At 50.7% G+C, this 23,061-nt stretch overlaps 2 protein-coding genes across 4 annotated transcripts in view; both read left to right on the top strand.

Moving 5' to 3' along the window:
* Nucleotides 1–23,061, top strand: part of LOC120401035 (squalene synthase-like) — a 56,260-nt gene that overhangs the window by 18,418 nt on the left and 14,781 nt on the right. The window contains exons 2-3 of the mRNA XM_039530523.1: nt 13,742–13,859; nt 17,888–17,985. Of these exons, the coding sequence (XP_039386457.1) occupies nt 13,758–13,859; nt 17,888–17,985 (200 nt within the window). The 5' untranslated portion in view covers nt 13,742–13,757. The remainder of the gene's footprint in view (nt 1–13,741; nt 13,860–17,887; nt 17,986–23,061) is intronic.
* Nucleotides 1,834–12,082, top strand: NEIL2 (nei like DNA glycosylase 2). Of its 3 annotated transcripts, XM_039530536.1 has the most exons (6): nt 1,834–1,989; nt 3,298–3,501; nt 7,912–8,279; nt 9,752–9,948; nt 10,458–10,657; nt 10,831–12,082. In XM_039530536.1, the coding sequence occupies exons 2-6, from the start codon at nt 3,364–3,366 to the stop codon at nt 10,894–10,896; spliced, it is 969 nt and encodes a 322-aa protein (XP_039386470.1). In that variant the 5' UTR covers nt 1,834–1,989; nt 3,298–3,363; the 3' UTR covers nt 10,897–12,082. The 3 variants fall into 3 exon arrangements, with proteins under 3 accessions (XP_039386470.1, XP_039386468.1, XP_039386469.1); XM_039530534.1 differs by having other exon boundaries at nt 10,458–12,082; XM_039530535.1 differs by lacking the exon at nt 1,834–1,989 and adding an exon at nt 2,017–2,150 and having other exon boundaries at nt 10,458–12,082.

Here is a 23,061-nt window from a genome sequence, read left to right as displayed (position 1 = left end):
CACATAAGGGTAACAGCTTGAAAGTGCTGCTTGACCCAGTCCATGGAGCCCAGGGGCACACAAGGAGAGTCAGCTTGAAAGTGCTGCTTCATCCAGCCCAGTAAGTCCAGGGACATAGAAGGAGTCAGCTTGACAGTGCTGATTGACCCGGGCCGCTCAGACTTGCTTTGTTAATGTATGGGTGGGTGTGTGTTCAGCTGGTTCTGGGGCTGGAGGAACCCAGCCCTGGGGAACCTAGGTCCTGCAGGATAGCGCCATTGGGAGGGGACTTGTAAACGGGAGAAGTAGAGCTCCGTATGAACACACAAAGTGACACAAGCAGCACATTGACAGAATTACAGAATCCCCTTCCCCAGAAAAGTAACCCGAATAAATGAGCATTCCCCAAAGTAATGGGCAAATCTGGTAACACAGGGCCCCCGAAAAACTCTCATGGGGGCCCCTGCAGGGCCTGGGGCAAATTGCCCCAATTGCCCGCCCCCCCGGGCGGACCTGCACTGACTGCCCTCTTCAGAACCCCCAACCCATCCAACCCCCCCCCCGCTCCTTGTCCTCTGACTGCCCCCGCCCGAGCTCCCACCTGCCCCTAACTGCCCCTCTGGGACCTCACCCTCTCCCCAAGCCCCCTGCTTCCTATCCCCTGATTGCCTCGCCCCCTATTCACACCCCTGCCCCCTGACAGGCCCCCCGGGACTCCCACACCTATCTAACCGCTCCCTGTCCCGACTGCCCCCTGGGACTCCCTGCCCCTTACCCAAAGCACCCGCTCCCCGACCCCTTACCACGCTGCTCAGACCCACCCGGACGGAGCCAGCCACGCCGCCCGCACTGCCCAGCAGGTGTGGCAGGCCAGAGCGCCTGCATGTGTCCCATGTTTGCATTTTGAAAAGCTGGGAAAGGCGAAATCTCAAACAAGAAAAGAGGACGTATCGGGGTGGGAGTACATCAGAGTGTGGAGGGGAAGTGGCTCAAGCTAAGTTCACGGTGGGGCAGGAAGACAGTCCTGGCCTTCCTCCTCACCTGCCCATGGGCTAGCGGAGCTGCCGGCTGGGACGGGCAAGTGCCTCTTTAAAGGCAGTGGGAGTGGGGAAGCTTCCTGGCGCACTGATTGCTCTGGGAGGCCTTGTTCCTTCTTGGAGCACAATGGTTTCTGGAACTCCCCTGGGGCACGGCAGCTCCGCAGAGCCCCCAGCATGGGCCAGTGCTTCACAGGCACAATCAAAGCCGAGACATGATTGCTGGCAGGCTTCTTAAAACCTGAGCTTCTTGCAGGGATGTGATTGCATGAGACACTCTTCAGGACTTTGTTTATGACTCTGTGTTTGCACATCAGCACTACCCTAAGAAACATCATCACCCTGATCATGATCGTAATAATTCATAAATGCAAATATCAGCTTTAATTTTTAAATAAACGTATATTTCTAGCCCTCATAATTGCACAGAAAAACTTAAAAACAAGAACCCAAGAGGCTCAAAAACCAGAAGACAAAGACCCCAACACTTTTTTTTTTTTTAAATCTCACGTTTAAGCTAATTCCATGATTTTCTGGAGCATCAGGATCTGACTCCCTGCCCCAAATATGCTCAACAAATACACTTTCACTCCATGCATCTGAAGAAGTGAACTTTTTTTAGCCATGAAAGTTAAGCCCAAATAAATCTGCTAGTTTTTAAGGTGCTAACGGACTCCTTGTGTTTGTGGATACAGACTAACATGGCTACCCCCTGATGCAGAACAAAAACATGGCCCAATTAGTAACTCTGGGCTGGATTGCTCTGGAGAGCTGTAATTAGGTATTCGCCTGAGCGGGTCTGACAACTGTTTACTACTTTGTGCAACGCCTGCAGAGGGTGTGGTGTGTGAACCTGGCAGGAGGGAGCGATCAGACAGTGGCAGCCCTGGGGTGTGGTCAGGCGTGGGCCAGAGCTGAGGCTGGGATTAGCAGGGCTCTGCTCCCCTCTGTGGCTTCTCCTAACAGGCACACAGTGAGTATCAGTGAGGCTCTTTTTGTCTGCATTGTGTGCGACATCACCAAATTGAAGACAATTAAAAAGAAAGAGCCTTGGTGTTTTATAACCCCAGGCTGCTTGGCCAGTAATAGATGCAGCCCTGCTGTCAGCTGAGGAAGGCCCAGATGCGGGATGTGGTGTGTGACAAAGACCCAACAGGAGGGACATGCAGGAAACTCGCAGTGTTGTGGGATTTCTTCCTACAGGGCTAATAACTCTCTCACCGCAGGGCTGGGGTTCTGTGTTTCTGGCAGGGGAAAATGAGGGGTACTAGATTTTGGGGGAGTGTAGGGAGTTTTGGCGGTGAGATGCTGCTGCCCCTTGAAACAAGGTCTGTGGGAGGGATGAACAGGCTGGTTGAGACCGATACAATGCAAACAAACCTGTTTTAAGATCTCTCCTCTCATGGGTTGTTATCTGGCTTTGGTTATATTAGTTTGTTCAGAATCAAGTGGCACTAACTTTATTTGGTTATTTAATCCAGAGGGAGGCAGCATGTCCTAGTGCTTAGAGCAGGTGGGTCATGACTCCTGGGTCCTATTAATCACTCTGCCAACTCTCACTGATGTCCCAGGATCAAGCCCTCGTTGACTCACCGGTGCAGTTCTGCAAACAAGGCTGTGGTTTTGCTTCCTTGCTGTCACTGTTCAGATGGGCTGCACAATCCACCCCTCTGACTTATGGACTGTCTCATGCCAATACGTTTTAAGAGAGAAATAAAGGCTAGTTTTGGAGGGTGGAGTGGATGGCTCTAGGGGAGTGGGAATGATGGGACTGGCATTTCACTTCTAGTTCCCCAGCTTGAACCTGTTGACTGGAAGCTGTTACCATCCGCTGGCTGTTTGGTGGTCTCAACACAGTTCCCCAGTATCCACATCACAAAGTATTCAACAGGGCATGGCCAGTGACATCCCAACGTGAGGGAACGGAGGCAGGGACATTGTAGCAGGGAAGCTAGGACTGTCTTTTTTTTTTTTTTTTTATAATGACCATGCTGAGATGAGGATAAAACCCAATCCATTGAATCTAATGGGAGAGCATAAGCTTAAACCAGAGTATTGCTGCTTGTCACCTTGAGAAACACAGGCCAGGCTCAGCCCACTGCAGACTTTCCTGCTGCAGCTGGAGTTTGAGTGGGGAAGGGAAATGATCTGAGTGTTTCTATAACTCTTCCCACATGGGTGAGGAGGGAGCATGATCACGGAACGTGAGAGGACCAGGGACAATGGCCTGTTTATGTGCAAGCACATTTCCCTAAGCAATCACTGATTTTATGCCCCTCAGCGCTAGGGTGCCCTGTGTGAGCCCCCCAGCGTGCACACCTGCCGCTCCCATTGAATCCAGCCGGAGATGCCAGAAGGCCCATCTGTGAAGAGGTTCCAGCTGCTGACTGCTCCTTTTGTGGGGCAGGTAGTGGCCAAGGTGGGAGGAAGCAGCCGGCAGAGAAACCTGAAGGATCTGAAAGCAACGAGGCTCCAGGACTCTCAGGTGAGCTAAGCTAAAAGGTCTGGAGATGTCAGCCCTGCCTCACAAACCTCCCTTTCCCTGCCCTGACTGCGGTGCTGGTGCAGCAAAGGTGCAGGGTGTTGGCATATGGGAAAACCTACAGTAACATCAGAGTGGCCTCTTGGGCTCAGTGTGGCACATGTCCCTAGTTTGCAGCTCTAAACAGGTGTTGTATAGACAGGCTTAAGCACCACCCACATGGCCACAGGACTAGTGTGAAGGCCCCTTCAGCTGTGAACAGTGGCTCCTCTCTATCGAGAGGGTTGAGCTGAGGGTCAGAGTTACAGAAAGGGAGGGACATGGGGGAGCCAGGGTACGCACAGGGAAATTACCCAGATTGCTTTGCTTTTTGACTGTTCATAACCCAGAATAAATTAACTTCCTAGTGGAATTTTAAGTCAATGGGGCTTCACTGTCAAAGGCCAAAGCATCATTGAATGCCATGCAGAGGCCCCCCAAATAATCACAGACTCATAGACTTTAAGGCCAGAAGGGACCATCATGATCATCTAGTCTGACCTCCTGCACATCACAGGCCAGAGAACCTCACCCACCCACTCCTGTAACAGATCCCTAACTGAGTTACTGAAGTTCTCAAATCCTGATTTAAAGACTTCAAGTTATGGAAAATCCACCATTTACACTGGTTTAAACCTGCAAGTAACCCATGCCCCATGCTGCAGAGGAAGGCAAATCTCCCTCCACCCCTCGTGTCTGCCAATCTGACCCAGGGGAAAATTTCTTTCATGACCCCAAATACAGCGATCAGCTGGACCCTGAGCATTTTGGCAAGACCCAAACACCTGGGAAAGAATTCTCTGTTATAACTCAGAGCCTTCCCTATGTAGTGTCCCATCACTGGCCGTTGGGGATATTTGCTACTAGCAATCACCGATCGGCTACATGCCATGGTAGGCAACCTCATCGACTGATGTGTGTTGTGACAACCTGACCCATGACATCTGCGTGCAGATGTGGTCGCCCTGTCTCAACAAAGATAGACTGGAATTGGAAAAGGTTCAGAAAAGGGCAACAAAAATGATTAGGGGTATAGAACGGCTTCCGTGTGAGGAGAGAGTAAGAAGACTGGGACTTTTCAGTTTGGAAAAGAGGAGACTAAAGGAGGATATGATAGAGATCTATAAAATCATGGCTGGTGTGGAGAAAGTAAATAAGGAAGTGTTATTTACTCCTTCTTATAACACAAGAACAAGGGGCCACCAAATGAAATTAAAAGGCAGCAGGTTTAAAACAAACACAAGAAAGTATTTTTTCACGCAACACACTGTCAACCTGTGGAACTCCTTGCCAGAGGATGTTGTGAAGGCCAATACTATAACGGGGTTCAAAAGGGAGGTAGATAAATTCATGGAGGATAGGTCCATCAATGGCTATTAGCTAGGATGGGCAGGAATGGTGTCCCTAGCCTCTGTTTGGGTGACAGGGGATGGATCACTTGATGATAACCTGTCTGTTCATTCCCTTTGGGGCACCTGCCATTGGCCACTGTCAGAGGGCAGGATACTGGGCTTGATGGACCTTTGGTCTGACCCAGTATGGCTGCTCTTATGTGATGGGCACACTCTGAAGTTGTTGGCTCTGTGATACTGTCTCCATTCTCTCTCCTACCCCTGGTTGCTGAGATGGGACATGCCACTCTTTCCTTCTACTTCCCTCCTTGCTGATGCTGAAAGGCAATGGGGAGCAGGGGGAATTCTAGTGGCTCACAGATTTTTTTGCTCCCTTGTATCTTCCCCAAGCCCCAGAGGTGAGAAGTGGAAATGCACCTCCTGACTCCCTCCCCGGTCAGTGTGTTCAGCTCTGCCTGGTATGTATCCGGCAGCAGGGGGTTGCTCCTGTGATCTGTGCTCCTCCCGAACCTGAGGCCAAGTGAGCTGACATGGATCAGGCCTGCAAGAGCTACATTCAGAGTACGTCTGCATTGCCCAATAAACCCACCTGCCGCAGTGACTGACCTGGGCTCGCGCTACTGGGCTAAAAGTAGCAGTGTGGATGATCCAGCTCAGACTGCAGCCCGGGCTCTGAAACCTGGCGAAGGGGGTGGGTTGTAGAACCCAGGCTCTGCCCAAGCGGGAACGCCTACCCTGCTATTGTTAGCCACGTAGCACGAGCCCTGTGAGACCGAGGCAGTTGACGTGGGCTCAGTGCCGCAGGTTTTTCTTTTCTTTTCGTTGGCGGTATAGACGTACCCATAGGTTCCTGTACTCGACAAGCAGCTTGAAAGCCGCAAGCTGAGCACTGGTGCATTAAGCAGGGATGAGATTTCGGTGCAATATTTAACTACGCTATGTCCCTGTCAGGGCCGGGCCATGGGCAGCTGGGTGAGCCCTGGTCAGCTGGCAAGTTGCAGTCAGGAGAAAAGTAGCAGGGTCAGGAGTGAGCCAGGTCAGAATGCCAAGAAGTCAGCGTTGGGCACCAAGCTGCAGGCGGCAGGTAGATAATCTAGCAGGGTCAGAGTCGAGCCAGGTCAGGATACCCGCAAGTCGGGGTCAGGCGCCAGGTTGCAGACAGCAATCAAAGAGCAATGTCAAGGTCAAACCAGGGTCAGAAGCCGGACTCCAGGGTCTTTTCGCAGGCAAGCTGGTGGGCAGGGTTGTTGTCCAGGCAGCTCGTCATGCTAACTTCCTGGTTTAAATGCTGGTATTGGCCAATCAGTGGGGAGTGAGGGCCCACCACTCGGGCTTTGCTGGGCGATACTTCCTGCCAAGCCTGGCTTCACAGTGTTCTCCAGTGGGAGCCCAGCCTGTGGCAATGTTGACACATCAGAGGCCCAGAACCACCCTCCTGATCCCAGGTTCTAGCTGGACAGGTTCTTACAGTCCCAGATCTTCCCTGGGAGACCCTGAAGCAGGATTAGAAACCCCGCATGCTGGGCAAAATCACTGAAGTCTGCTGCCCATTCCGGCAATCTCCCTGGAACTGGAACAAATATGTGCAGGTGCATGAGCCTTCATTGGCTTGGCTGGACATTCCTTCCATCAGCTGAGGATGGCTCCTCTCCTCAGCTCAGACTGGCAGAACGGACCCAGTCTAGCAACTGCTGCAGCCAGTTCAGTGTTAACGAAGTCCCTGACCAACCCCCCACCCCCTTTGTATCCTCTTACAAACGATTAAGGAACCCACAAACCTTCAGAGATTCCTCTGCTTATATTTATAAGCTACTCTAAGTTCAGGACTTGACCTAAAGAAATTGTCACACGTTTAAATCCATGCTGCCATGAATGTAAACCAAAGTCCACAATGAATATGCACGTTACTTCCAGCATGGCTTTGGGATACGGATTCTATCCCATCCTGGCCAGGTCCCTTAGGAGCCAAAAATAACTTCCACCTGGCAGCTGTTTGGTGGTTTACAGCATGTGAGATTGGTTTGGCCTCAGCCCATTTTGCAGTAAATAAGGATAAGGGGAACAGAGAGGAGACCTTTCCTCACAGCTGAGTGGAAGAAGGGAACTGCTGGAGAACCATTAGGTCATCAGCATCTGATGTCATCCGTTGTTACGTCAACACAACCCCGCAACTCACAGGCGCCGACTTTCAGCTTTCCCCAGTGGTGCTCCAGCCCTGCTCTGCCCCAAGCCCCCACCCCACCCCTTCCCCCAAGGTCCCACGCTCGCTCTGCCCCCTCCCCTGAGCACACCCTGCCCTCGCTTGGCCTCTTCCTGTCCCCGCTTCTCCCCGCCAACGCCTCCCGCCTGTCACTGAACAGCCGATCGGCGGCGGTAGGGAGGCGCAGAGGGGGAGGAGCTGATTGGTGGGTTGCTAATGTGTGCCGAGCACCCCCTATTATTTTCCCATGGATGCTCCAGTCCCGGAGGGAACGTCACTGCTTCCATTGTGGCTGCACTAGGCTTCCTAGGGTAGCTGTTCCAAGCTGAAGGCCTCTTCAGCTTGTAAACGATCTCTCTACCTGTCATGCACTTCTTGCACACAGTAGGCTGCAGGGCTGCTATTAGCAGGTCAGGCTTCTGTGTCAGATCTAGAATGCCAACAGAGCTTACTTCTCAGAGAGAGACGCACCAGAGGTGCTCACTATAAAATCCTTTAATGCTCTGCCAGGTATGTTACTGATCAGCCACTAGGTGGTGCTGTATGTATAATACAGTTTGGTATTCATTACACTACCTGTGGGGTATTCACTGGTGCCCATAGCTGCCGTATTGAGGCTTTAGTTAGACTGGCAAAGAGAACAAGTCTTCTGGGGATGTGGGTCCCAGCTCTAAGGTTGCTAGCTTATATCTCCAGGTCCCTCACATTAACTGCATGCCCTTCACTTTGAGGCTCACCTTTAAGCGCCGAGGGTTACTTAAATTGTTCATTGTTTGCAAATGCACACATCCTCAAATGCTTCCCTTGGCTTTTACTGTGTAGGCCTCTGGAAAGAATTTATTCCTGGCATTCGGTGCGGCTCTGGAAGCATGGGCCATGGGTGGAAGCCCATCTCCAGGTCCTGTGGAAGACGAACCAACCATCCAAGGAAAGGCCGACCGCGGGGCACGCTCCCTTGCCCTTGCTCAGGAAGGACAGGAGGAGGATGTCGCTCAGCTAAGCCCCGAAGAACACAGTGTGCGGAGGAAGCAGGAAACGGAATGCTCAGTGCCTGATGCCTCAGACGCAGCAGGGGACACTTGGAAATGGCTGCGCTTCCATTTTGGTTTGTTTGGCAGCATCCGGGCTAATGAGTTCTCGAGAGCGAATAAGGCGAACAAAAGAGGGGACTGGAAGGATCCCGTGCCCAGGTATTGACTGAATCCTCTGTCATGGCAAACACCGTTCTCTTTTTCCTCCCCTTGCCCGCCTCCCTCCCCCAATGCCCAGTTTCGAAAGAGGCAAAAGTGGCTTTGTTATTGCTTGCTTGTTTAATGTCTCAAACAGCGGCGGCTCCAGGCACCAGCGCTCCAAGCGCGTGCCTGGGGGGGCAAGCCGCGGGGGGCGCCCTGCCGGTCCCTGTGAGGGCGGCAGTCAGGCAGCCTTCGGCGGCTTGCCTGCGGGAGGTCCGCTGGTCCCGCGGATTCAATGGCTTGCCTGCGGGAGGTCCGCTGGTCCCGCGGATTCAATGGCTTGCCTGCGGGAGGTCCGCTGGTCCTGCAGATTTGGAGGCAATTCGGCGGCGGGTACGCTGAAGCTGTGGGACCGGCGGACCTCCCGCAGGCATGCCGCCGAATCCGCTGGACCGGGGACCTCCCGCAGGCATGCCGCAGAATCTGTGGGACCAGGGACCTCCCGCAGGTATGCCGTTGAAGGCTGCCTGACTGCTGTACTTGGAGCGGCAAAAAAGCTAGAGCCACCTGATCTCAATGTGACAGTCCTGGGCATTGGATGTGTTTGTTCCTGCAGAATGTTCCCATGAAACTGGCAGGTTTCTCAAGCTAAGAAGAAACAATAAAACAAGCTATGCTTAAATATCAATAGGATGTAATCTCCCTGGGGTAAACAACATTAGAAGATCTGCCCCAGGAGATGCTGACTAAATCCACATGACTGCAAATCAGGAAAGACAAGGCTCCTTTTCCCAGTCAGACCACCCCGCCTCTCCTCCTCTGCGACACTCTAGGTGTTTTTCTGGTCACTACAGTATAGTGTCCCATTTGGCTCTGAATGCAGTGTTGTGTCTGGAGTAGTAGATACAGGAAAACACAGCAGTGCTCCCAAGGGGGTTCAGTCCTGCTGAGTGTTGAGTGCCCTCAACTCCCGTTTATTTTCAGAGGCTCGAGTACAAGGGCTGAGCAATTGACACCGCTAGCAAATATAGAGTTTTCCCCTCCTCTTCCACCATTTCTCCACCCGGTTCCCACTGTTTTCCTTCATTGCCAACTTTTTTCTTGATCCCCTTCCTCCCATCTCTACACGCGCATTCGGCTAGACTGGAACAGAACAAGGAGTAATGGTCTCAAGTTGCAGTGGGGGAAGTTTAGGTTGGACATTAGGAAAAACTTTTTCACTCAGAGAGTGGTGAAGCACTGGACTGGGTTACCTAGGGAGGTGGTGGAATCTCCTTCCTTAGAGGTTTTTAAGACCCGGCTTGACAAAGCCCTGGCTGGGACGATTGGTTTAGTTGGGAATTGGTCCTGCTTTGAGCAGGGGTCTGGACTAGATGACCTCCTGAGGTCCCTTCCAACCCTGATGTTCTATGGTTGTTCTTGTAATGTTTCTGGATTGACACTGCAAAGGCAGGATATTCTCACTCTAATTTCCATCCTGTTTATTGTAGGTTGGTTCTGCACTTTGACAGCGGGGGCTTCCTCGTCTTTTACAACTGCCAGATCCACTGGTGCACCTCTCCCGCTGTGGAACCTGCTTCTGACATCCTGTCTCCCAAGTTCCATCGGGGGCAGGCCTTGGCAGCCCTGCGCCAGCCGACGTCCATCTGCTACACTCTCCTGGACCAGAGATATTTCTCCGGTCTGGGTATGTTCCACCAGAGAGGGGAATACCCTCCAGAAACAGTGATATTTTGGCCCAGTTAAGAGATGGGTCTCTGATTTATTAGCTGCAAACCCCACATGTTAAATGTTAGCATAGAGACATGACTTCTTCTTCTTCTTGATATCCCCTGATAGCTCAGCTCTTTATGAAAACAAACCTGTTAGGACTTAATTCTCATGAGTGCCAACTTCAGTGGGAGCTGTAATTGCTCAGCGCCTCTGGAAATCAGGCTCTTAAATTTCATAATCCCCCTGAGAGGTAGATGAGTATTATCCTCTGTACAGACAGAGAACCAGAGGCACAGCAAGGTTACCTGACTTCCCCAAGGCCACAGAGGGAGTTGGAATCATAGGCACAAAAAGAGGTCAATAGCTTCTTCCTCCTAGACAAGCACTCAGACCACTAGACCGTGCCTGCTATTCATGTGATCGGTTCTCACTGTCTCACTATTGCACCTGTGTTTACGAATCTCTTCTCGCCCTATGTTCCAGGGAACATCATTAAGAACGAGATCTTATATTTGGCAAGGATCCACCCATTATCGCAAGGCTCGCTCTTGGCTCTCTCAGCTCTTGAATCCTTGCTGGATCATGCTGTTCAGTTCAGCACAGACTGGCTGCATAAGAAGCTGGCTGGAAAAGGATTACACTATCAGATCTACCTGAAAGAAAAATGTCCTCTTGGGCATGAGGTGATGCAGGGAACTTTTGGACCCCAAGATGGGTTTAAGAGGCTTAGCTGGTGGTGTCCTCAGTGCCAGCCTCGAGTACCTCCTGAAGGGAATGACCCCAAATCGCTTAAACACTGAGTGAACAAATATGCCAGCCTGAATGTGGATTATGAACACACTCTCCTTTCTTGCAGAACGTCGCCGTCTGGTCTTTTTGTGACAGGCTGTCAGTTGTGCTGAGCAGAAATCACTTATCCTGAAGGCAACACGTGGAGAGAAAATAGAGCGTCATTAAAAAGGGAGGGGATGTTTTTGTGACGCTCCCAAGTCATTATTGAGCTATGAAGAGAAATAAAGCAAACAGTAGTAGGTGTAAGTCTCCCCCAGAAAGTAGGAATTGTAGTCACTGAAATACTTGGCACGTTCAGATTTGCTTGTGTAAAAAGTTGAATATGTTCAATTTTTCTTCTGCCAGTGAAGCAGTATAAATAACTTCAGTGTGATTGTCTCCTTTGTTTGACTGTTTTGCAAACCTCCTACCAAACCAATTGGCTGGGAAGAGTAAGTAATGGGAAGTAGAACTTTTCTCCCCTAAGCCAGCGATTCACAGGCAGCCGGCTTGATGGTGATTAAGCATTCTTATGACCCTAACAGGTTGGCAGCATGTGTTCACATCCCAAAACCATTGGCACCCTTATTGGCACTCTCAGCCAAGAGCCAGGGATAGAAGTGGTCCTTCCAGCTCAGGGCAGAGTGGGGAAAGCTTTTACTACAGCTGCCTGTTCTAGCTTCTGACACGGAGCTCTCGCAATTCAATGAGAAACTCTTTTCTGCCAACACCAGCCTGCGTTGTTGGAGAAAGAAATCATGCTCTTGATCAGCTTTAAGATGTTACAATCAACTCATTTGCATTGTGGCTTAGATCCATGTTAGATGTGTGCTCACCAGGTGTTGACGCTGCTGCATCAATTATTTTTAAGAGGATGTGTCTGTTCCCAAAGACTTTGACTCTGGAGAAATAATCATAACAAATATTCACGATTTCCTAACAGGTAGACAAGACACTCCCTAAACTTGCAAACTGCATCACCTGCTAGCCTTCCTGAGGCAAAAGCTTGAATGAACAGAAGAGGCTGCATTCCGTCCTGGTGTTACTTGACTTCAGTGGGGGTAACACCAGGGCTGATCTTGGCCCATGGTATTTATGCTTTGCAACTAGACAGTAATAAACTTGAGGCTGGGTCAGACTAATAGGGTGGAGAGAGCGTCAGAGTCAAAGGCCTCCACTGGGAACAGACTGCCTCCAGCCATTCCAAATTTGCTTACTGGGAGTGCTGTGGCAGCGTACAGGGAAAAAGGCTCTTTCACTTAAACCCAGATCCAAAGCCCAGTGAATCCATTGGGTTTTGGATCAGGCTTTAGCTAGACCCTAAACATATACAGCTGTATGAACCAAAGGCAACAACTCACATTGCATTAGGAAGTGACGGGGAAGCCAGTGCAGTGTGGAGCACTTAATGTGCCTCTACCATCTGCCCTACCAAGTAGGCTCATTGAACTCTGCACCCTCTACAGCAGGGGTTCTCAAACTGGGGGTTGGGACCCCTCAGGGGGTCATGAGGTGATTACATGGGCTGTCAGCCTCCACCCCAAACCCCATTTTGTCTCTATCATTTATAATGGTGTTAAATATATAAAAAATGTTTTTAATTTAAAAGGGGGGGTCGCACTCAGAGGTTTGCTATGTGAAAGGGGGTCACCTGTAAAAATGTTTGAGAGCCACTGTGCTACCGCTTCTGAGTGTTCTTCAGAGATATCTCCTTGTAGGACCTGTCACAGCAATGCAGCCTGGAGGTCAAAAGAACCTGAATAGCTGTGGCTTGATCTGCAATTGAGAAACATGGTCCCAATGGTCACGCTGTCCCACAGATGGAGAAAAGCACAACTGGCCACTGAACCACCAGGGACTCCTGGAACAAAGAAGGCTCCAAAAGTGACACACTCTGTTCTATTAATCATTCATATTTAGTACAGAGCAGAAACACTGGTAAGAGGAACTGATGCATTAGAAATTCAAATCTTCGTGATTTAAAGTGCAACCGAACCTGAACCAGCCTGACACTTCCAGCCAGACATTGTGACCAGCAGCCAGTCACTTGTCCCTTTAGGCCGACGCAGGTGAAAACCAAATCAAAAGGGCGTTTGAAATGCTGGGGTTAGAAAGAAGCAATGGAGAAATACCTCTGGGGCGGGGGTGGTGGGGTCAGGTGATCATTTTCAGGTAGTTGTAGGGGCCCTCATTGCCTTTGTAGGGACACTAGCCATTGTCCAGAGACAGTGGGGTTGACCCATGGGGGTGCAGCACGTGGCTGATCTGAGGAGGGGAGAGGGCAGTTGAGTTCAGGCCGTTGGACCAGCGGCGGGATCAAGACCAGCACGGGGGTCTCTGCAGGATGCAGCGCAGAGAGGGGGGCTCTCCAGGGCACGCACAAGGTGGTGGGTGACCAAGTGGGACAGGCTGGCGGTGCCAGGCACAGGGACCGTCACAGCTGGCAGCAGCTGGGCTGCTGAGGGCTGGTTCTGGGGGATCAAAGCAGTTTGTCTACAGAGGCTGGAAGTAGGGGTGTCTGGCAAGGCATGGGGGTGGGGCTGTGTCGGGCAGGGGCAGGACACGCTGCCCCGGGGTGGGTTTTGCTCGGGCTGTCGGAGGCCCCCTCCCTGCAAGGCCACCGCACCGCAACCTCCCTATCTCCGAAACGAGCCGCGGCCCCTTTAAGAAACCCGGCGCCTATTCCTCTCCTGCTCCCCTCGCGAGCGATGGGTGGGCGGTACCTTTCCCTTCCAGCCAATCAGAGGAATTCGACGTCCGTCACACCAGCCCCGGAGCCGGATTACTGGCCAGCGTCCTTCTGGTGCGAGAAATGGGCGACCAATGAGCGCCCCGTCCGCCCACAGAGCCACGAGCGCCGCACGCTGATAGGCCGGTGTCAGCGGGCGTGGGAGGGGTCGCGTCTCCTCTCTTCTCTCCGCGCCGCGGAAGATGCTCTGGCAGGGGAGCCGCGGAGGGGCAGGTTGCTGGGCAGAGCGGGCGGGGGGCGCTCTCGAGTGCGCGCGGCTGCCCATGGAGCGCGTGGGGCGGTGGCTGGGCCGCCCCCGGGAGATCTACAACCTGCTGCGGTTCAAGATGGGCGGCGGCGCGGCGGTGATGCCCCCGCTGGACCAGGTGAGCAGAGCGGGGGGCGGGCTGGGCCGGAGAAATCCGCCGGTTCTGGTCCGGGTAGTTCCGCCCAGCGCATCTCCCCAGCGGCGCTGCCAATACGGGCTGCGTGGGACGTGACCCAGATCCCTGCCGGGCCACCTAATAACCCACCTGGGCCCCGATCTTATAATCGCCGCCCTGCAAGCAGACCCGCGCACCTGCCCAGTGCCCCACTGATTTCAATGGGGCCCTCTGGGGGCACAGGGTGCTTGCCCGTGGGGCTCATGATACGCCGGGGGCTGTAACCCAAACGGTTAAAATCCAATCCTGCGCATGATTATCAGACCTCTGGTTAATCATAAATCGGGATTAACTGACTATCAGTCGTGTCCCTTGGAAAGCAGCCTGTTCGGTGCATTTATCCCAAGCACTGATCTTCTGCAAGGTATTTTGGAAAATCAGAATTGTGCTGCCTGTGGCACACACACCGTACCTCCTTGATGTCAATAGCCATCTACTCTTTCTGCAAGAGGGGGACCTTAGTATGTCAGTCAAATAGAGAGAAACAGGCACTGTTTCCTAGTTAACCCCCCTTCTGGCCAAAACCCTGTTGGTTTATATAGTATGCACCCTCCCATATTCTGAAAGCTTGGTCCTTTTTCCTTCTTTATTTCTATAGTAGTACAAAAGATGGGACAGACCAGCATTCAACAGTTCTTCACTATCCCTGTAATTTTCTTTCTCATATAGGATTATCTCTGTTCAGTGCTCTTGGAGGAAAAACACAAACACCAAGGCAAATGCCAGTGTGCCTGTAGGAAGATCAGTTCAATCTTGTTGACATATACAGCAGTCCTAAATAAATCCCCAATTGTGCTCATGTCTTGAGAACTATCTCTTGTTTTTCACATATGTGAACATGCTATTGGCTCATTGTAGGGTTGGTCATATATTCTGGATTATTGTACTGAAGTATTTTCTTTAGGATAAGAGGGAGACATAGAATTTACTAGGAATTTGCTAATAATTATAATCACTAGGCATGTATGGGGTGGCAAGGTAGCTTTCCCAACGTTGACAGTGTTCCTTTAACCCACTAAGCCCTATAGATGTTTGGTGCATCCATCTAGGCTTGTTGTGGTGTACCAAATGCTAGCTCCCATCAGCTCTGAGGCCTCACTGAGTAGGGCCCTTGTTGGTTGATGATGTTTCTTGGCCAGTAAAAATCTATAGCATATTATCAACTAAAGGGAATGGATCTTGACACCTGACTATTGGCCAGGACAAGGCTCTGAACTGAAGCCTGCGGCACACAGTCTTCATTAAGGCCATAGTGTAGAACTCAGGATCAATGAAGGAAAATGGGTGGAGAGACATGAGGTCCATCAATTCATCTTTCAGTCAGTAGTTTCACATAAGCCATGAATAACTGTCAGAGGGTAACAGCTACAGAAGTCCAATCCTGCTCCTATTAAAATCAGTGGCAAAACTCCATTAACTTCAGTGGGAACAGAGTTAGGGCCTTAAAAACAACAAGGAGTCCGGTGGCACCTTAAAGACTAACAGATTTATTTGGGCATAAGCTTTCGTGGGTAAAAAACCCACTTTTTCAGATGCAAGGTTAGGTCTGGGTCACTACTGACCAGAACTGAACCCTGGTCCTAAAGAATACAGAATTCAGTGCTGTATTAATCCCAGTCAGTTACCCTTGAAACTAGTTTTACTTAAGATCCTGATAATGTACATCACCCTGTATGGATGCTGGCATCTGCCTGGGCAGAGTGACTTGCAGAACCAGTGGAGCTTAAGACATTGATTGTGGAAACTTCAAACTCATTGGTGTGGGTCAGTGGGACTGGATGCAGGTAGACCTCTGTGCCTGTGGCCAGCTGTGCCGACTTCAGTGGGGTTCCACCTTTGCTGATTGGCTAACAGGATCTAAACCTTATTTTGTGTTCCCAAACTGGTGACTGTTAGCGGTTACTCTTCAGAAGTGTGGTACGATCATAAGTGCTCATTTTAATTGTCCAATTATCTTCACATTTATACCACTTTCTATGAGAAATTAAGTTGAGGTGAGTCCCTCACCTTGGGGGAGATATCTTAAACGTTCCCACTCTTTCCAAACAAGCCTCAAGTCTTTGTCCAGTTAAATCTAGGGGAGATAATACGGAGATAAAATAGTGAATGGCCTGTCTAAATTATGTGGGGACACAGAATTCAGTATAGAAAGGTCTGCATTTGGTCTGAAAGCTTTTGTACTGTAAAATTCTTTACTGGTTAAGTAAGAGAGATTAAACTGGTACCATTATCCTAAAACAATATGAATCCATCTGAAAATATTTTACTATAACTATTTGTATTGCCATAGTATCTAGGATGCCCCAGTCACGGAGCTGGGCCCCATTGTGTTAGGTGGTGTACAGACACAAGACAAAACACTGGTCCCTACTTGCAATCTCAGTAATTTTACCTACTTTTGTTATGAATGACCAAGATTACAGTAACAGATTAAAGAGGAAAAAGATTATTCTGTTCCCCTCTCTTAGTTTTACTCTTTGCGTAGGACAACACTTGTGTAGTCAGTTTCAGCCTTTCCCCTTAGCAGGTGGCCTCCCAAAGATTAGGGTACCGAAAAATGTGGGGAAAGGAATGAAAATGTGATTGTGAAACTATAAATGAGCAGACCCCAGGAAAGTCTAGTACTTGAAATTAACTTTAACTTTAAAAAAAATCAGCTAGATTTCAAGGTGACTGCGTTCCTTTGTGAGCTATTTATGCTTCTATTTCATGAAGCCTTTAATTGCAGTAGAGCACAGAGAAGGTGCTTTTGCATTTAACATCTGGGTTGAGGCTGCTGGATATTATGAAGGGACATGTGGGGAGCTAGTTTATAGGATTAACAGAGGAGCCGCTGGAAACCCGTTTTTGTTTAAATGCTGAGGGGGGTGGTGGGGGGTGTCAGCAAGTACCTAGGTAGCTAATGCCTGAGCCCTTGTCTCTTAAGGGGAGTTCTCCCCGGTGTTGTGGGGGCCCGGGGCTCTCCAGGGCACACAGGGTTAACGAGAAGGAGTGGGGCTCCCGGCTGAGGAGAGACGGGGGCGGGGGGCGGGTCTCTCCTGGTAAATACAGAAGAGGTGCGCTAGGGCGCGCCGGAGGGTCTCGCCAAGTCCGGGAGCGGCTCGGTCTCCCCGGGGCGCTCAGAACTAACGGGGGGAGTCTCGGTCTCCCCGGGGCGCGCGGGGTTAACGGGGCGGGGCGGGAGAGTCTCGGTCTCCCGGGGCGCGCAGGGTTAACGGAACAGGACAGGGCGGGGAGAGTCTCGGTCTCCCGGGGCGCGCGGGGTTAACGGGGCGGGGAGGAGAGTCTCAGTCTCCCCGGGGCGCGCAGGGTTAACAGGGCGGGGAGAGTCTCAGTCTCCCTGGGGCGCGCGGGGTTAACGGGGCGGGGAGAGTCTCGGTCTCCCCGGGGCGCGCGGGGTTAACGGGGCGGCGGGGAGATTCTCGGTCTCCCGGGGCGCGCGGGGTTAACGGGGCGGGGGCGGGAGGAGAGTCTCGGTCTCCCGGGGCGCGCGGGGTTAACAGGGCGGGGGCGGGAGGAGTCTCGGTCTCCCGGGGCGCGCGGGGTTAACAGGGGTGGGAGATTCTCGGTCTCCCGGGGCGCGCGGGGTTAACGGGGTGGGGAGATTCTCGGTCTCCCGGGGCGCGCGGGGTTAACGGGGCGGGGCGGAGGGCGCGGCTCCCGGACCGCCCGGGGGTGGGTGTGCCGGCCGCAGCCTGCGTGGCCTAGCGAGTCCCGCGCCCCTGGTTCCGCTCGGCCCCGCCCCGGCCCCATGGCCGCCAGCACCAAGGCCGTGGCGCTCTTCAAGCGGACCCTGGCGCTGTCTCCCCGCGCGGCCCCGGCGGCGGCCAGCGCTGCTCGTCCTCGCCGCTGCCGCTGCCGGGGGCCGGCGCCGCGGGGGAAGCCGCCTCCTGCTCCAGGGCGCCCCGCCGGGGGCCTGCCCGGCCTCGCCCCGCTTCCAGCAGCCCGTGTCCCCTCTGCTCTGCCCGCAGGACGCGCTCAGCGACGGCCTCCAGACCTGCTACCGGTACCTGAACCAGACCAGCCGGAGCTTTGCCGCCGTCATCCAGGCCCTGGACGGGGAGCTGCGGTGAGTGAGTGCCCGCCGCCGCCGCGGGGTTAATTAGCCCCCCGTGGCCCCGCAGCCGGAGCCCGCCCCGGACTGGCCGGACAGGAGCGGGTTAACTGGGAGCCAGCCCTGCACGGGGGATGGGTCACTGGTGCAACGTGCTGGCCAGGCAGCAAGTGTGAAAAATCGGGACAAGGGGGGTGGGAGGTAATTGGCACCTATATAAGAAAAAGCTCCAAATATTGGGACTGTCCCTATAAAATCGGGACATCTGGTCACCCAATGGCCAGGCCTAAACTGCATGAGCGTCTAGCTCGCTGGCCAGGAGAGGGTTATCCCAGGAGCAGGAGCCCTGGCTGCTTTGGCCAGGAGAGGGTTAAACATCAGCCCGTAGATAGCCCATGTGTTACTGGCCATATGCAAGGTACGTGCTCGTTCTCACAGTCTGCTGGTAGCAGGGGGTTGTCTGAGTGAGAGCTATAGCTGAGCTTACTTTTACCTGAGTGCTTGTTACCCATCGTGATTCAGGGTCTGGATTTTGAGATGGTCATTGGGGATGAGGCCTAGCCGTGGAGTTAGATTCTTAGTTCCAGGTGGGTTGGGGTCTGTGTCTGGGTCATGCATTTGTATTCAGCACCTTCCATGCAAATGACTCACCGCAGCTGTTTGAAAATGTACTAATTTAGTGTAAAAATTCCCTGCGTTTCTCTAGTGCATTTCACATAATGGTCATGGAGCACTTTACAAATATCAATATAACATCCTATGTAAGAGACACTGCAAGTGTTATTGGTGACACAATATATGTTTATGTCAACAGTCAGGCCTTGTCTATGATCTTGAGCACAGATTAGTTTATTATTTGTATTACCGTACCACCTAGGTAGGAGCCCTAGTCATGGACCACAACCCCATGTTCTAGGTGCTGTACAAACATTGAAGAAAAAGATTGTCCCTGCCCCAAAGAGTTTACAGTCTAAGTGTAGAACAAGAAACAGATGGATACAGACAGGGCTTATGTTTATACAGGTGTCCATGTATTTTAATATATAGCGTTCATTTAATTGGATTCCCCAAACAACGTACAAAGTACGCTAGTAAAATGTTCCCATTACATTCAATACTTCTCATCCAAGGTTCTGCCTTGGTACATCTATGTCCCTCATCCCTGTACCCACTAACTAAGCACTGTACAGTGCCCCTGTGAGGCAAGGCTGTACTGCTACTGTTTTACAGAGGTGGCATAGAGAGATTAAGTGACTTGCTCAAGGTCATGCCAGAAGGCTGTGGTGAAGCCGGGACCTGAACCCAGCTTTCCGGAGTCCTAGTGCAGTGCCTTGACTAAAAGGCCATCCCTTTCTCCCCCTCAGTATACTCTGTAAACATTAACTACTGTAGAGCTTGGTTAATCTCTTCTGGATGGTTTAAAAAAAATATAGCACTTTGAAACTTGCCATTTATGTCCATAACTGGTGTCTGTGACTGCATTTCCTGGTCTTATCTAGATCACAGGCTCTCTGGGCATAGTATGGTTGTAAAGGGCCCAGTAAAATTGGGCCCCAGTTTTGAATCAAGTTTCTGGATGCTACCATAATACAAATAATTATAAAGCTTTGCAACACCTGCTTAAGTAATGGATACAGAGGGATTGCTTCTCCTGCCACTGTAATATAGCCAACTCTGGAGTGGATCAAGGCAGCTCTATAACATTGCACTGTAACACTGTTTAACAGTTTAGGGTAGAAAGGATGGAGTTCAAAATAGAACTACTTAACTTTCAATATGGCTACAACAGCACGGGGAACACCTTAATTCTTGTGGAAAGTGTCATGGGACTTTAATGAACCAAAGTGGTGAGGGCCTCAGTTTTAGGGCTCTTTCATTAGAGACTTGTTATGTACTTACATGTTATGTAATTCTTAATAGCTATCTCTACTCAGTTTATAGTAACATTTGAAATGATGTCAAGTATCAGAGAGGTAGCCGTGTTAGTCTGGTTCTGTAAAAGCAGCAAAGAGTCCTGTGGCACCTTATAGACTAACAGACGTTTTGCAGCATGAACTTTCGTGGGAGAAAGCTCATGCTGCAAAACGTCTATTTGAAATGATGAAACTCAACATACTGCAGAGTGAAAGTCCTAAATTATTTCTCTGCACCATAAATTACAAGTGCTTAGAGAACTTCTGTTCCCCCTCATATTTGATTATCTGTGCTATACACATGTATCTATAGCTACATACTTTGTATAAGGTAAGAATTGCACTATAAAAAAACAGTATAAAAAATCAAAGTATTGAATCCTTAACATATGCACAAGCCTATCATTCTGACCAGTGTTGTCTCACGATTATTATTATTATTTTTATTCACTCTCTTCTGTCTGTCTGTATCCATCTTTTGTCTTCTCATTAGATTTTAGGCTTTTGGGGGCAGGGCCAGTCTTTTTGTTCTGCATGTAGCCCCAGGGGTCCTGATCCTTGACTGGGGTCCATAGGTGCTGTGTAGTATTGGTACTATAGCCACTAATAATAATAAGCCTGGGAATTCACAATTAAGCTTTGTGCGCTGGGATGTGTTTGGTTGTATTTTTTTTTTAACTTTAGCCAGTAGCTATTTGTCTCAGGAGTTTTTGAACAGTGGGCAAGTGTTCATGTTCCTTGTGGTGCAGTATAGACACCCATCTTGGGTGTGTCAAGAGCAGAGATCCAGTTTTAATTCTGAATGCCCTCAATTACTGTCATTAGAAACTAGCACGTAACAATGTTGGAAAGCTTTGCTTGGAGTTTTTGCAAGGTGAGTTATAGTAGCCCAGAGCTAAAGCACTACTTAAATAAATATTGCCCCTTAAATTGGTAACAAGCTTTGTAAACATATTTTTAACATTCCTTAATGTACAACCCCAGCTCCCAATACTCCTTTTGGGAATAAAAGGTGATATGAGAGATTATGTAAAAATGAAGTGTGATAAGAACAGGCCTGAAAAAATAAAAAAAAAATAAAAATGCATCCTGTGGGTGTTATTCCCAAACAAAAGCCAAACTTTCAACCTTTTTTTAGGTGTGTTCCATGAGAATTTGGCAGACATCCCATAATAATTATAATTAAGGCTGTAAGGCTGTCCCGGAAGTCATGTGTTCTGTGACTTTCTGGGATCTCTGTGACTTCTGCAGCAGCCAGTGTGGCTGGCCCCGCAGCTGCCTGAGCAGCTCAGGCAGCCGCACCAACTGCTGCTGGGGCAGCCATGGGCCACAGCACTCCTCTTTCCCCCACCCCCCAGCAACAGGAGTTTGGGTGTGGGAGGGAGTGTTGGGGGGAGGGGGCAAGGGCTCTGGGCTGTGCTAACTTTGGGGGGGCTCCCTGGAAGCGGCAACATGTCCCTCCCTTGGCTCCTAGGCGGAGGCGTGACTAGGTGGTCTCCGTGCTACCTCTGCCTGCAGGCACCGCCCCCGCAGCTCCCATTGGCCATGGTTCCCAGCCAATGGGAACCGCAGAGCGGGCGCTTGGGGTGGGGGCAGCGCGCGGAGCCCATCTGAGCACGCCTCCACCTAGGGGCCGCAGGAACATGCCAGCTGCTTCTGGGAGCCATGTGGGAGCCGGTTAGTCTGCCAGTTCCACCAGCTCCCCCTCCCCTAGCACCAGCGGGGTCCCAAGCTACGTGCTGCCTCCTCCCTCCATCCCCCCTCAGAGCACCCGTGGTGCCCCCAGGCTGCCCCCTCCGCCCCCAGCATCCACGGTGCCCTCTTCTGCACCCCCCCAAGCACCTGAGGCACCACTGCCCCCCCCCCCAGAGCACCCGTGGCACCCCCGGGCCACCCCCCGCCCCAGAGCACCTAAGTTTTAGTCAGGGGTATACAGGGGTATATAGTACAAATCCTAGACAGGTCACGGGCTATGAATTTTTGTTTACTGCCTGTGACCTATCCATTACTTTTACTAAAAATACCTGTGACTAAAACATAGCCTTAATTATCATTTATTTCCCCAAAAAATACCTCCTTTAATAAAACAAACCCAAGGTTAAGTGTAGTAGTGAATAGCTAAATGATCCACTCACTTTCCCATTACCATATAATCTTTCATTGCTCATTCTTGTCCTAGCTCATTTATGCTGTTCTTTATTCATTAGCATTTAAACATTTCCAGAGTGTTAGAAACACAGTACCTAATTTGCCTTTGCAATAACTCCTTTGAAATAGTTGTTATCCTAATTTTACAGATAGGGAATTTTTATAATCCTAGGGCTGGAACCTGCATTCCTCACACTCCCAAAACTTCCACTGAAGGCACTAGGATTTATGAGTTTTGAGCATAGCAGAGAGATGATTTCTTGACCAAAACTACACAGCAAGCCAGAGCAGAGACAGGATTCAAATTCAGGAGCTGTATTGCATCATCCATGTTTAGCAGAACTCTTCATGGATTCTAGTGCTTAAAAAGACACCCAGAATATGGCCCCTTGAATGCCTAGATCCTGGCCCCAGGATCAGTCTACTATTCCAGTCTTCTCAGACTTTTTCTGCTTGGGCCCCCCAAATCAGCCATGATTTCTTGCTTTGATACTAATACTTGGTTACTACACAGTGGGAGGAAGGAGAAGCTGCTGCAGCAGAGGGACAGCTGGAAGAGAAGGGAACAGAGAGAAGAGTTTTATCCTTCCCCTCACATAGTCTTATTTCCCCTGGGTCCTAGTGGCCGCTGGGTTTTAGTAACTTTTCTTTTACTGCTATTCTGGCCAATACTTGTTGCAAATTTGGATCTCTCAGTACAGCAGTGGATTGTGCTGCTCTTGGCACTTTGGATCAGTATTACGTTAGTCTGTTAATGATACAGTACCTTTACTAATAAGTTTTAAAAAACAGCTCTATTTCCATCTCCTCCCACCCTGGCAAAAAAAACCCTTCCCTCCCCTCCCCCCAAACAACAAAACCCGGTTTGAAGGAGAAACTATTCTGGTGTCTAAAGAAACTGTTGCATGTTGTAAGTCACTTAGTTGTGCCCCATAGCGCTAAGATTCAACGTGTAAGCACATAAAACCCACAGGGTAAAAATTCAAGGCACTTTCCTTTGAGATTAGCGCTGAGGTGAATGATAGATTTG

Source organism: Mauremys reevesii, linkage group 3 (genome assembly GCF_016161935.1).
Source record: "Mauremys reevesii isolate NIE-2019 linkage group 3, ASM1616193v1, whole genome shotgun sequence".
Taxonomy (NCBI): Eukaryota; Metazoa; Chordata; order Testudines; family Geoemydidae; genus Mauremys; species Mauremys reevesii.
The sequence above is the reverse complement of the archived record's forward strand: the minus strand, read 5'-3'. Positions and strand labels throughout refer to the sequence as shown.

What these genes read in the sequence shown, in the direction of transcription:
- NEIL2 (XM_039530534.1), top strand. Translation starts at nt 3,364, where the DNA reads ATGCCAGAAGGCCCATCTGTGAAGAGGTTCCAGCTGCTGACTGCTCCT. An exon ending in CGAGGCTCCAGGACTCTCAG is followed by an intron (nt 3,502 to 7,911) that starts GTGAGCTAAGCT and finishes TTTACTGTGTAG; the next exon opens with GCCTCTGGAAAGAATTTATT. An exon ending in TGGAAGGATCCCGTGCCCAG is followed by an intron (nt 8,280 to 9,751) that starts GTATTGACTGAA and finishes TGTTTATTGTAG; the next exon opens with GTTGGTTCTGCACTTTGACA.